This window comes from Chiloscyllium plagiosum, unplaced genomic scaffold, assembly GCF_037043375.1.
Source record: "Chiloscyllium plagiosum isolate Xiang-an unplaced genomic scaffold, Cpla_swu_hap1 HiC_scaffold_5, whole genome shotgun sequence".
Taxonomy (NCBI): domain Eukaryota; kingdom Metazoa; phylum Chordata; class Chondrichthyes; order Orectolobiformes; family Hemiscylliidae; genus Chiloscyllium; species Chiloscyllium plagiosum.
Window position 1 is genome coordinate 132,534,509 of NW_028270143.1, and position 13,243 is coordinate 132,547,751.

Sequence of the window (13,243 nt, forward strand, 5' to 3'; positions counted from 1 at the left end):
CATAATATATATGAATGACTTAAAATGAGGAAAGTGAATGTACAATTGCCAGGATCATGGATGGCACAAAAATAGGTGGGAAGTGGTGAGGGTGACACAAAGAGTTGGCAGAGCGATATCGACAGGATCAGTGACTGAGCAAAAACTTGGCACATGGGATATAATGTAGGAAAATGTGAGGCCATGCCCTTTGGCAGGAAGAGTAGAGGAGCTGAATATTATTTAAATGGAGAAATATTGCAGAAAGCTACAGAACAGAGGAATTTGGGAGACTGCATGCGTGACTCATTAGTTAGTGTTACAAGTTCAGTGGGTAGTAGGGCAGACAAATGGAATGTTGATCTTTGTTTTAAAGGGGCATGGAGTATAAATCTATTCAAGGCACTAGTCAGACCACAGTTGGAGCCAGAAAGTGTGGTGCTGGAAAAGCACAGCCGGTCAGGCAGAACCCGAGGAGCAGGAGAGTCGAAGTTTCAAGCATAAGCTTCTCATCAGGAATGTGATGAACAGCTTATGCTCAAAATGTCAACTCTCCTGCTCCTCGGATGCTGCCTGACCGGCTGTGCTTTTCCAGAACCACATTTTTTGACTCTGATCTCCAGCATCTGCAGTCCTCACTTTCACCTAGACCACAGTTGGAATACTGTGAACAGTTATGGTCCCCATATTTAACAAAAGATATTCTGCCATTGGAGACAGTTCAGAGGAGGTTCGCTCAGCTGACTCCAGACAGGGAGGAGCTGTCTTATGAGGAGAGGTTGAGTGGGTTGGGTCTGTACTCATTGGAGATTGGATGACGAAAAGTGACCTCATTGACACGTACAAGATGTTTAGAGGACTTAATAGGAAAGGATGTTTCTCCTCGTGGGAGAGTCGAGGACCAGAGGGCATTATTACAGAATAAAGGATTGCTCATTTAAGACAGAGATGAGGGGGAATTTCTTCTTTTGGAGGGCAGTGAATCTGTGGAATATTTAAGTATTTTTATGGTTGAGATAGACAGACTTTTAATCAGGAAGGGAATCAGTGGTTCTGGGAAAAAGGCAGAAAAGTGGAGTTGAGGATTATCAGATCAGCCATTGAGATTCAGCCCATTGAGTTTGCTCCGCCATTCAATGAGATCTCATTGAATGGTGGAGCAAACTCAATGGGCTGAATGGCCTGCTGCTGCTTCTATGTCTGTTGAGTGTTATTAGCAATTCTTGTTTATTTTTATTTCAGATTTCCAGCATCCGCAATATTTCGCTTGAGTGTTAAGAGTTCGTCTCAGCATCTTCATCCCTCAACAGGAAATAAAGGTGAATTCTGGTCATTTATATCAGTGTACTTTGTGGGATCTTGTGTGCAAACTGCCTGCTGAGTTTCCTATATTGCAACAATGACGAGGCTTTATAAAGTATTGCTGCTGGCTGTAAAGTGCTTCGGGATCTCCTGAGGCAATTACTCTTCATTCTTATTGTGCGCAGTCAGGTGAGAGAAGGATGGACAGAGAGGGAGAGAAGGATGGACGGAGAGGGAGAGAAAGATCCCACAGAAACCTGGCACCATCCCTGTTTCTGGGACTTGCCGTCTGGGGACCTAGCAAGTGAAGAAGGGGAATCAGTCTCCCTCTGTCCCCTGTGCTCTACTGAAATAACTGGGAATTTGAATGGCAGAGGGAAGGGTATTTTGTTGGAGTCTCGAGTTGATCTTGATCACACCGATTCTTGGGACAGTGTATATTCAAACACACTTCCCCGTTCGGGAAAGGAAACTCCAGACCTCTGCTTCACCGGCTCCGATCTTGGCAAATCTTCACAACTGGCTGTCACATCTTCATCCCAGCCCCAACCTCCCCCTCCGGGCGTGAGCAACAGGAAAGTGTCCTGAACCACAGAAAGAGAGAGGGAGAGAGAGAGAGAGAGACCGACAGTGAATCTGTGATGGCCGAGAGAGAGAGTGAGAATGAGTGAGAGAGAGAGAGAGGATAAGAATGAGAGAATGTGAGTCTGTGATGGCTGAGAGAGTGAGAGAGAGAGAGATAGACAGACAGACAGACAGTGAATCTGTGATGGCTGAGAGAGACTGAGACTGAGTGACAGAGAGAGAGAGAGAGAGAGAGAGAGAGAGTCTATGATGACCGAGAGAGAGTGAGAGTAAGAAAGAGAGAATGTGAGTCTGTGATGGCTGAGAGAGTGAGAGAGAGAGAGATAGACAGACAGACAGACAGACAGTGAATCTGTGATGGCTGAGAGAGACTGAGACTGAGTGACAGAGAGAGAGAGAGAGAGAGAGAGACAGTGAGTCTGTGATGGCCGAGAGAGAGAGTGAAGGTGAGAAAGAAAGAATGTGAGTCTGTGTGGGAAAAAAAGATTGTGAGTGAAAGAGAGAGAGAGAGAGTGATCTTGATGTCAGAGAGGAAGAGATGGTGTAATGTGTGTGAAATGAAGTAGAATTCAGTGTTGTGGAGAGGTGTGAGCAGTTCAGTGAGAGAGAGTTTCTGAACGAGCTGTTCCCTTACCCCAGCACTAACAGTGACAGACGTCTTTGCTCCAAGGTTGACGGTCCTCCCATCCGCCCGGATCAGCAGGTTGAGCCCTCTGGCTCCCGGCTTCCCTCCTGCAGAAAGCATTGAAACCAGGATTAAACATACCGGAGAATGGATGTGGCTCTGTCTGGAAACCACTGCTAATTACTGCTTACCTCCCTACCTCCCAAATTGCCCCTCATCTCCACCTCCCAAAATATCTCTCAACTTCACCATACTCCTTAACCCCACATCCTGTCTCAAGAACATGAGAACTACATGTGGAGGCAGGCCATTCGAGAGACAGTATGTGTTACAGTACTCGAGAGTCACTGCATTCGAGAGAGAGTGTGTGTGTGTGTGTGTTACTGTATTTGAGTGTGTATGTGTGTGTACATGCGCAGCTGTGTGTGAGTGTGCATGTGTGGGTACATGCGTGTGTGTGTATATATACGCACGCACCTGTGTGTGTGTGGGTGGGTGGGTATATGCCTGTGTATGTGTATGCCTGTATGTATGTGTGTGTGGTATATGCCTCTGTGTGTGTGTGTGTGTGTGTGACAGAGATTGCAGGATCTGCTGTAATGTTCTTCTCCATTAACCCATTTGAACGTTTCTTTACTTCTTACCGTTTAGTCCATAGGGGCAGAACGTTCGTCGCTCTGTCAGCACGGAGAGGACGACTCTCTCTCGGAACAGCAGCTCCCGAATAACCCCGTCACCCCCGGGATGGTGACCTTGGCCCCCTGATCCATGGTTCAGTTCAAATCTCTTCAGGATGACGGGATATCTGGGAATGAATCCAAGAAGGACTAATGGAAATCACAAACCGAAGGCAGAAATGCATGTTCCCAGCAATGTTGGGATTCTGTTACTGGGCCGGTAACCCAGAGAACGGTAGTTCAAATCCCTCCACAGCAAATCAGAACTCTGAGTCTGGTTCTATCAAGATTAAAATGCCGACGTCAATAAAAGTGATGAATAAATTACCTTAACAAGAACTTACCTTACATTCTGGCCTGGTCTGGGTTGATTCTGAAACAAGTGACAATGTTTGGTTTGGGAACTGTACCTTTTCTCCAGGATTTCGGGGTCTGTGATCCGGGTATTGGTCATGTGTGTGTGAACCCCTCCTCGTCCATCCCAGTGAGGACCTGCTCCAGACCCTCCAGCCACTGTCTCATAATAACCCACTCGCTCATTACCAAAGGTAATGTTGTTCATGCAGCCCTGGGAACAAGAAACAGGGAGAGTGGGACGGAGACAGAGACAGGCATTGGGAGGAAGAGAAGGAGATGGATGGAATGAGGTAACAAAGGAGAAAGGGAATGAAGCACATTGAGGGAAGAGAGAGGCATTACTTAGACAGACATGGGCTAGAGGTAGAATTGTTGATATACTGACCATGGAGAGGAAGCACTTTCTCCACAAGCCCTTTGACTCCTTTCTCCCTGAGAACTGTATCTATCTCTTTCTTGAAAACATTCTATACTTTGGCCTCAACCACAGACTCCCACAGGCTCCCCACTCTCTGGGTGAAAACATTTTTCCTCATGGCAGTCCTACCCCTTAGACTGTGACCCAGGTTCTGGATGCCCCATTGGGAATATCCTTCCTGAGTTTACCCTGTCTTGTCCCGTTAGAATTTTACATTTTTCCATGAGTTTCCACCTCGTTCTCCTAAGGTTTAGAGACTGTGGCACTGGTGCCCTGGCTCTAAATGTTCCCCTTTGGCTTGTTTGCCCTCTGTCTCAGAATCCCATTAGCCCCCCATTCTAGCACAGGGACCTGTGTGTGAACCAGACCAAGGTGAGGCGATGGTCTCATTGCCTGCCTCACCCTGTGCAAGAGTCCTGAGAAAGCAGCTGTTTCTGCTCTGATGCAGTCAGCTCAAACACTCACTCCAACACACTCACCTGTGAGGCTGCGCAAACCTCAAATGCTTTAAATATGACATCGACAACTCGCTGTGATGTCAGCACGTTACCGCCCACAACTGCAGCATCTGCCGATGGATCGAGAATGGATCCCTTTGGGATGATGATCTTCACTGGAGCCAGGCAGCCCTGCCATTGACAGCACAGGTCAACAAAGAGCACAGCTTCTACTGAGCAACTAATCGCAGTCAGGGCAGTGACTCCCAATAACTCACACCCCACACCCAGTAACTCAGTGACAGCTGGTAACCCCAGGTACACCCTTACGTGATACTCACTGTCATACTGTCGCCCCCACACTAACCCACACCCAATAACAGCCGGTAACCCCAGGTACACCCATACGTGATAATCACTGTCATACTGTAACCCCCACACTGTAACCCACACCCAGTAACAGCTGGTAACCCCAGGTACACCCATACCTGATGATCATCGTCATACTGTCGCCCCCACACTACCCCACACCCAATAACAGCCGGTAACCCCAGGTACACCCATACCTGATGATCATCGTCATACTGTAACCCCCACACTGTAACCCACACCCAGTAACAGCTGGTAACCCCAGGTACACCCATACTTGATGATCACTGTCATACTGTAAGATTAGATTAGATTAGATTAGATTACTTACAGTGTGGAAACAGGCCCTTCGGCCCAACAAGTCCACACCGACCCGCCGAAGAGCAACCCACCCAGACCCATTCCCCTACATTTACCCCTTCACCTAACACTATGGGCAATTTAGCATGGCCAATTCACCTGACCTGCACATTTTTGGACTGTGGGAGGAAACCGGAGCACCCGGAGGAAACCCACGCTGTGACATCATCCACACTCAGTAACAGCCAGTAACCCCAGGTACACCCATACCTGATGATCATCGTCATACTGTAACCCACACCCAGTAACAGCCGGTAACCTCAGGTAAACCCATACCTGATGATCACTGTCATACTGTAACCCCCACACTGTAACTCACACCCAGTAACAGCCGGTAGCCCCAGGTACACCCATACCTGATGATCATCGTCATACTGTAAACCCCACACTGTAACCCACACCCAGTAACAGCCGGTAACCCCAGGTACACCCATACGTGATGATCATCGTCATACTGTAAACCCCACACTGTAACCCACACCCAGTAACAGCCGGTAACCCCAGGTACACCCATACGTGATGATCACTGTCATACTGTAACCCCCATACTAACCCACACCCACACCCGGTAACACCAGGTACACCCATACCTGATAATCACTGTCATACTGTAGCCACACTGTAACATTCAATCAGTAACACACTGTAACCCACAATCTATCACCCACAGCCAAAGCTGATGACCCACACCAGGTAGCTCACACCAAACCTGATATCCCACACTCGGGAAACCACACTCACCCGTCTCCCTGATAATCCACACCAGGGTGCTCTCACCCAATCCCAGCAATTTATTCTGAGTCCTAAGAAACCACAGCTCATAGCTTTACACCATCCCTGCCCTGGTCACTCCCCTCCCCCCCCCCCCACTCTCTCCCTCCCCTCCCCCCACTCTCCTCACTTCCCTCCCCCCAACTCTGCTCACTCCCCTCCCCCCTACTCTGCTCACTCCCCTCCCCCCTACTCTGCTCACTCCCCTCCCCCCTACTCTGCTCACTCCCCTCCCCCCACTCTCCTCACTCCCCTCCCCCCAACTCTGCTCACTCCCCTCCCCCCTACTCTGCTCACTCCCCTCCCCCCTACTCTGCTCACTCCCCTCCCCCCTACTCTGCTCACTCCTCTCCCCCCCACTCTGCTCGCTCCCCTCCCCCAACTCTGCTCCCTCCCCTCCCCCCAACTCTGCTCACTCCTCTCCCCCCTACTCTGCTCACTCCCCTCCCCCCTACTCTGCTCACTCCTCTCCCCCCCACTCTGCTCGCTCCCCTCCCCCCACTCTGCTAACTTCCCTCCCCCCACCCCACTCTGCTCACTCCGCTCCCCCCCCCCACTCTGCTTACTCCCCTCCCCCCCCACTCTGCTCACTTCCCTCCCCCCAACTCTGCTCACTCCCCTCTCATGTCCAGCTACACATACCTGGTTGAGAGGTATGTCCTGTCCCACCATACACCTGAGGCAGTAGATGAGGGCAGAGAGGGTGATGGCGCGAGGGGCATTGCAATTCCCAAATACCTCATGTCCGGTGCCCGTAAAATCAAATACAGCAGTCCCCTGTCAGAGAGGGAGTTGAAGAGAAGGAGACAGCAAGAAATAACAAATAACCTCAGAAGAAGTCAGACTGTTTGGCACACAGACTGCGGAAAGTCCTCAGGTTTCTTTCCAGTCTGAGCCGCAAGGGGGCAAGTCTCTGGACTGTCTGTGTGTGTGTGTGTGTGTGTGTGTGCGCGCTCAGTGTGAACATGTGAGAGAGAGATTGAGTGATAATCAGTGTGGACAAGGTGAATGAGCAAGCAGGTCTTTGTGTGAGTATGTGTGTGTATGCAGTCAGTGTGCAGTACGTGAAAGTTAGTGACAAGGTGAATAAATGTGTTGTTGTGTCCATGGGATATTTATTTTTAAATACTTGCAGTGATTTAGCCTCGGAGGTCAAGAATTCCAAGTGTTCACTACCCTTTGGGAGAAGAAATTCCTTTGCATCCTTGATTTGGAGATGCCGGTGTTGGACTGGGGTGTACAAAGTTAAAAATCTACCACCTGATGAAGGAGCATCGCTCCGAAAGCTAGTGTGCTTCCAATTAAACCTGCTGGACTATAACCTTTGCATCCTGGTTTTAACTGAGCATCCCCTTATTTTGTAAATATGCCCCTGAGTTTGAGAACCATTCCCCGCCTCCCCCTCCCCCCCCCCTCCCGCCACTAGTGGAAACATCTCTCAATCTCCCTCAGAATCTTGTACATTTCAATAAGATCATCCTCCCCCCCATTCTTCTAAACCCTATGAATAAAACCCTAACCTGTTCAGCTGGTCTTGATAACTGAACCCCTTCACCCCAGGAATCAATGGAGTGAATCTCTTCGAATTGCCTCCAATGGCAGTAGATCCAAAGCTGTACACTGTGCTCCAAGTGCAGCCTGACCAATAACCTGTGCAGCTGTAACAAGACCTCCCTGTTTTTAAACTCCAAACCCCAAGCAACAAAGCCCAAGATTCAATATCCCTTCTTAATTACTCTCTCCATTTCAAAGATGGTCTGCCTTTTGAGTCTTCCTACCAAAGTGCATATCACAAACAACATATCACAGATCGCCAGTCAGAAAAACACCCTTCCACTCACTGTCTTCTATGTCTGAGCCAGTTCTGTATCCATCAACAGTGGAAACAGATCCAGCCGAGCTTTCCAAAGGCAACTGGAAAAATACTTGGGATGGAAGAATGAGTTGGAACTGGGATGAAACAAATAGATTCTTTGGAATTTAGAAGAATTATATACAATTTTAATGAAACATATAAAACTCTTCGGGGGGTTGACAGGGTAGATGTGGAAAGGCTGTTTCCCCATCAGCTGTCTAGGGCCAAAGAGCAGCATCTCAAAGTAAGGGACTACTTAGTCAAGACAGAGTTGAGGAGGAATTTCTTCTCTCCAAGTGAATCTGTGGAGTTCTTTACCGCACAGGGCTTGGGAGGCTGGATCACTAAGCATATTCAAGGCCGAGATAGATTGTTAGTTGGGAAGGGAATTAAAGGTTATAGGGAAAAGGCCGGAAAGTGAAGCTGAGGATTATCAGATCAGCCGTGATCACATTGAATGCTGGAGTAGATGCAATAGGCCAAAGGGGAGATGCAGACTCTCCCTTGTGGGACCAGAAGGCATCTTCTCAGAGTAAGGGGCCACTTTTGCCTCCACGACTAATGATTTTGTAGATCTTTCAAAGGACCAGCATAGTTTTGACATGAAGGACAGTCTCCCCATAGCACTGACTGTCTGATTGCTCTTCAGGTCAAGGGCACGTAGTGACATTATCTCACAGGACAAACTGTAAACTGACAAGACAGACAGATCTCACCTCTGCCTCACTGATTTTCACTTTCAGTCTGATTGGAGTGCCATCATCCATGTAGTCCTCAGCATGGACTTCCAGTTGCCCATCTCTCTGCTGACATCGATGGGCAAACTTCTTCAGCATCTCCTTCACAGCAACCTCTGCATTATTCTGTCGGATGAACAGATGGCCAATGAGTCAAAGTGTAAAGAAATGTTATTTCCTACAGCACAGATTATGGACCTTGGGACATTGGTCAGTATTTTACAACCACAGAGGCTGTTCTTTGTCATGTGTGGTAACAACTGTACCGCAGGTACAGTTGCCAAACTGTACACCACAAGATCCCAAAGCAGCAATTCAATGAAAAGCAGCTAATATTTTATTACATGAATATTGACTAGGACATTGGAAAGCCCTGTTTGTTATTGAAACACTAGCTGAGGGAACTTTCATATCCACCTGAGGCATGTGAGACCTCAGTTTAGCAACTCATCCAAGAGTTATTAACACTGCGTGCAGTGCTCCCTCAGTACTGACCTTCTGACAATGCAGCGCTCTCTCAGCACTGACCATCTGATGGTGCAGCACTCCTTCAGCACTGTCCCTCCAACAGTGCGGCACTCCCTCAGCACTGACCCTCCAACAGTGCAGCGCTCCCTCAGCACTGACGCTCCGACAGTGTGGGACTCCCTCAGCACTGACGCTCCGACAGTGCGGGACTCCCTCAGCACTGACGCTCCGACAGTGCGGGACTCCCTCAGCACTGACGCTCCGACAGTGCGGGACTCCCTCAGCACTGACGCTCCGACAGTGCGGGACTCCCTCAGCACTGGCGCTCCAACAGTGCGGGACTCCCTCAGTACATACCCTCCAACAGTGCAGCACTCTCTCAGCACTGACCCTCCGACAGTACATCACTCCCTCAGTACAGACCCTTCGACAGTGCAGCACTCCCTCAACAGGGAGGTGGATATTAACCCTTGTGACTAAAGGGATCTAAGGATATGGGGCAGGGCGGAATTACAGTATTTAGGTTGATGATCAGTAAATGATTACTGGGGCTAGATCAGAATGTGGAGATAAGGTTATAATCTATAGTTTTATTGAATGGCGGAGCAGGCTTGAAGGGCAGAGTGGCCTACTCCTAATTTGTATGTACCCGTGTGCACAAACCAATTGCATCTCTGGGGCCCAACCTGCAAATGGCCAGGGTTGTTGAAGGCCTACCTGAATGTGGTCCATGTAAGCTTGGACCACGTCCAACCCATACACATCGATCAGTTCATTGACCAGCTGGATCCCTTTCTGATTAGCTGCTACCTGTGCCCGCAGATCTGACAGATTGTCATGGAGATTGCGTGTCCCGCTGCTGCCTGGGATCTGAGCTGGGGCCATGAGAGCCTCAGTAACAGCTGCAAGAGACACAGGGTTCAATAAAGGCAAGCACAGGCAGGTTAGTGAAATGGGCAGCAATACGTGAACTGGTGTACTCCAGAACAAATTATAAGGAAACACTGCAAATGACAGATGGCACGGTTTTGCAAAATCGTATCAGTCACTTAGGTTTGTAAATGAATGAAGAACAAACATGAAGCAATGATCGCCGTGTTATGAAGTTGAAGACGTGTATTGTACCTTTAAGAGAGAATGAATGCCTTTCTGAACTTAGAAATTATAAGCAGGTGTATATGACTAAATGGCAGTCTCAGAGTGTAATGGAAAAGTGAAAATATATAACATTTGGCTGTGAAATAGATACCTGAATTGGTTGCTGTTTTGACAATAATTCAAAGTTAACCAGTTTAAATTATACTAAAAACCAATCAAGTTTGAATTTATTGTTTTGCCAACATCGAACCAATGAGATGATCCAATGTTGGGGATATAAAAATGCAAGCACTTTGAAAATCAGAGAGAGAGAGCAACTGCCATCTCGAGAGAGCCAAGAAATTAGGAAACACTCTCTATCAAAGGGTCCTTTTCATATGAAACATATTCACAGTAAAAAGAAAAAAGATGACCCAGGGAAATCTTCCGCCAGAAGAAAGACACTGAAGGCGACAGCTGCTGTGTGGTTTTGAAATTAAGTTGATATAATTTTAGTAAGCGTTTTATAGGAACAGCATATTTTTATAGAGTTGGAGGCAGGTAATAAATAGTTAAGAGAAAGGGGGATTAGAGTCGTGAATAGTTGTTGTTTAATGTTCACTTTTAGGTTAAAAAAATAAATTGATATGATTTTCTTTTAATAGAATTTGGGAGTTCTCCGTCAATTATATTTTATGAGGCGAGGTGAGTTTTTCTGGATGTTTGATTTAAGGGTTCACTGACCTGTTGCTACAGTTTGGGGGATTGGGTCCATGATTTGGATTTATTTGGACAGGTTTAGACAGATCCAGTCTGAGATTTGGACAGATTTGAACACATTTGGGGTACGAAAGGTCGCAGCAGATTTAAACACTTGCTGAATGGTGTTTTAGATCTTTAAATAAAACTAGGTGAAAAAAAATTGTTTATTTTTGGTTACTTGTGATTGGTTAAATTAAAAGTGAGGGAAATAGCTCTTAAGATTGCTAAGGAGGTTCTGGGGTTTGAAGATGCTTACCAAATTTGCCAGGAAAGTTTGGAAAGACAGAAGAAGGCAATACTTTTAGAACTAGCAAATAGGTTAGAATTATGTTTAACCAGGGACAAAAGGAACACTGAAATTATAGTAGGGTTGGTCAGGCAAGGACGTGTAGCAGAGAAACAGATAAGTGAGGTAGAATTAAAAAGATTTAAATTGCAATTGAGATAAATGCGAGGTGCTGCATTTTGGGAAAGCAAATCTTAGCAGGACTTATTCATTTAATGGTAAGGTCCTAGGGAGTGTTGCTGAACAAAGAGACCTTGGAGTGCAGGTTCATAGCTCCTTGAAAGTGGAGTCGCAGGTAGATAGGATAGTGAAGGAGGTGTTTGGTATGCTTTCCTTTATTGGTCAGAGTATTGAGTACAGGAGCTGGGACATTATGTTGTGGCTGTACACGACATTGATTAGGCCACTGTTGGAATATTGTGTGCAATTCTGGTCTCCTTCCTATCGGAAAGATGTTGTGAAACTTGAAAGGGTTCAGGAAAGATCTACGAGGCTGTTGCCAGGGTTGGAGGATTTGAGCCACAGGGAGAGGGTGAACAGGCTGGGGCTGTTTTCCCTTGAGCGTCGGAGGCTGAGGGGTGACCTTATAGAGGTTTACAAAATTATGAGGGGCATGGATAGGGTAAATAGACAAAATCTTTTCTCTGGGGTGGGGAAGTCCAGAACTAGAGGGCATAGGTTTAGGGTGAGAGGGGAAAGATATAAAAGAGACCTAAGGGGCAACGTTTTCACACAGAGAGTGGTACGTGTATGGAATGAGCTGCCAGAGGATGTGGTGGAGGCTGGTACAATTGCAACATTTGAAAGGCATTTGGATGGGTATATGAATAGGAAGGGTTTGGAGGGATATGTGCCAGGTGCTGGCAGGTGGGACTAGATTGGGTTGGGATATCTGGTCGGCATGGACGGGTTGGACCGAAGGGTCTGTTTCCGTGTTGTACATCTCTATGACTCGATGACTCAAATGAAGTTAGAAGATAAAGAAACGGAAAGAAGAATCTTGTGAGAAGAAAGAGTAAGAGAAAGAGAGAGAGAAGAAAGAGAGAGAAGAAAAAAAGAGGGAAAAGAAAGGAAGAGAAGGTACTTGGCTGATCAAAGAAAGAGAGAAGAAACAGAAAGAGAAAGGGAGAGAGAATTTGAACTTCATAAGTCGTGAATTAGTCAGGAAAGTCAAGTTAACAGGATGGAAATGAAGAGAGAAGGTAGTGATGTATACAAATATGTTAAAATATTGCCACCTTTTGATGAGAAAGATGTCAAAGCTTTCTTTATTTCATTTGAAAAATTGGCTAGGCAGATGGAGTGGCCAGAGAACTTGTAGGTAATGGTAGTTCAGACTAAGCTGGTGGCAGAGCTAGTGAGGTATTTATCGCGCTGTCAGATGAGGGGTCAAGAGATTATGCAGATGTCAAACAGGATATTTTGAGTGCTTATGAATTGGTACCAGAAGCTTATAGACAGCGGTTCAGAAACATAAAGAAAGAATCAAGTCAGACTTACGTTGAATTTGAAAGAATTAAACATAGTAATTTTATAGATGGTGTGGGCCTTAAAAATACATAAGACCAATGACGCTCGAAGAGAGATTATTCTGCTGGAGGAGTTTAAAAACTCACTTCCAGAAATGAGAAGAATTCATGTGGATGAACAGAAAGTTCAAGAAATGAGAAGAGTGGCTGAGATGGCAGATGAATATGTATTGGTGCCTAAGGCAAAGTTTAGCTTCCAGCAAGAATTTCATCCTATGGGGGATAGAAATTGGGAGAAGGGGAGATCCTACACTACGAAATAAAGAGTAGAGCACACTGGTAATAGTTTACTACAGTTGAAAAATGAAGTCCAGGAGGGTGAGTTCATAGTGCTGGTCATTGGAGAAAGGCGCTTTGGGCGGCATGGTGGCACAGTGGTTAGCACTGTTGCCTCACAGCGCCAGAGACCCGGGTTCAATTCCCATCTCAGGTGACTAACTGTGTGGAGCTTGCACATTCTCCCCGTGCCTGCGTGGGTTTCCTCCGGGTGCTCCAGTTTCCTCCCACAGTCCAAAGATGTGCAGGTAAGGTGAATTGGCTATGCTAAATTGCCTGTAGTGTTAGGCAAGGGGTAAATGTAGGGGTCTGGGTGGGTTGCACTTCGGCGGTTTGGTGTGGACTTGTTGGGCTAAAGGGCCTGTTTCCACAC

General features: G+C 46.9%; 1 protein-coding gene and 1 long non-coding RNA gene across 5 annotated transcripts in view; one reads left to right on the forward strand and one right to left on the reverse strand.

The window, feature by feature from the left end:
* Positions 1-3,516, forward strand: part of LOC148150033 (uncharacterized) — a 38,265-nt gene extending 34,749 nt beyond the window's left edge. For both annotated transcript variants that reach the window (XR_015757290.1, XR_015757289.1), the window contains exons 2-3: positions 1,222-1,298; positions 3,143-3,516. This is a non-coding gene — a long non-coding RNA (uncharacterized LOC148150033). The remainder of the gene's footprint in view (positions 1-1,221; positions 1,299-3,142) is intronic.
* Positions 576-13,243, reverse strand: part of oplah (5-oxoprolinase, ATP-hydrolysing) — a 74,862-nt gene continuing 62,194 nt past the window's right edge. For all 3 annotated transcript variants that reach the window (XM_043690964.2, XM_043690961.2, XM_043690962.2), the window contains 8 exons: positions 9,658-9,842; positions 8,452-8,598; positions 6,523-6,657; positions 4,423-4,572; positions 3,579-3,736; positions 3,136-3,296; positions 2,501-2,598; positions 576-1,865 (listed from right to left, as the gene is read on the reverse strand). In XM_043690964.2, the coding sequence (XP_043546899.2) occupies positions 1,695-1,865; positions 2,501-2,598; positions 3,136-3,296; positions 3,579-3,736; positions 4,423-4,572; positions 6,523-6,657; positions 8,452-8,598; positions 9,658-9,842 (1,205 nt within the window). In that variant the 3' untranslated portion in view covers positions 576-1,694. The remainder of the gene's footprint in view (positions 1,866-2,500; positions 2,599-3,135; positions 3,297-3,578; positions 3,737-4,422; positions 4,573-6,522; positions 6,658-8,451; positions 8,599-9,657; positions 9,843-13,243) is intronic.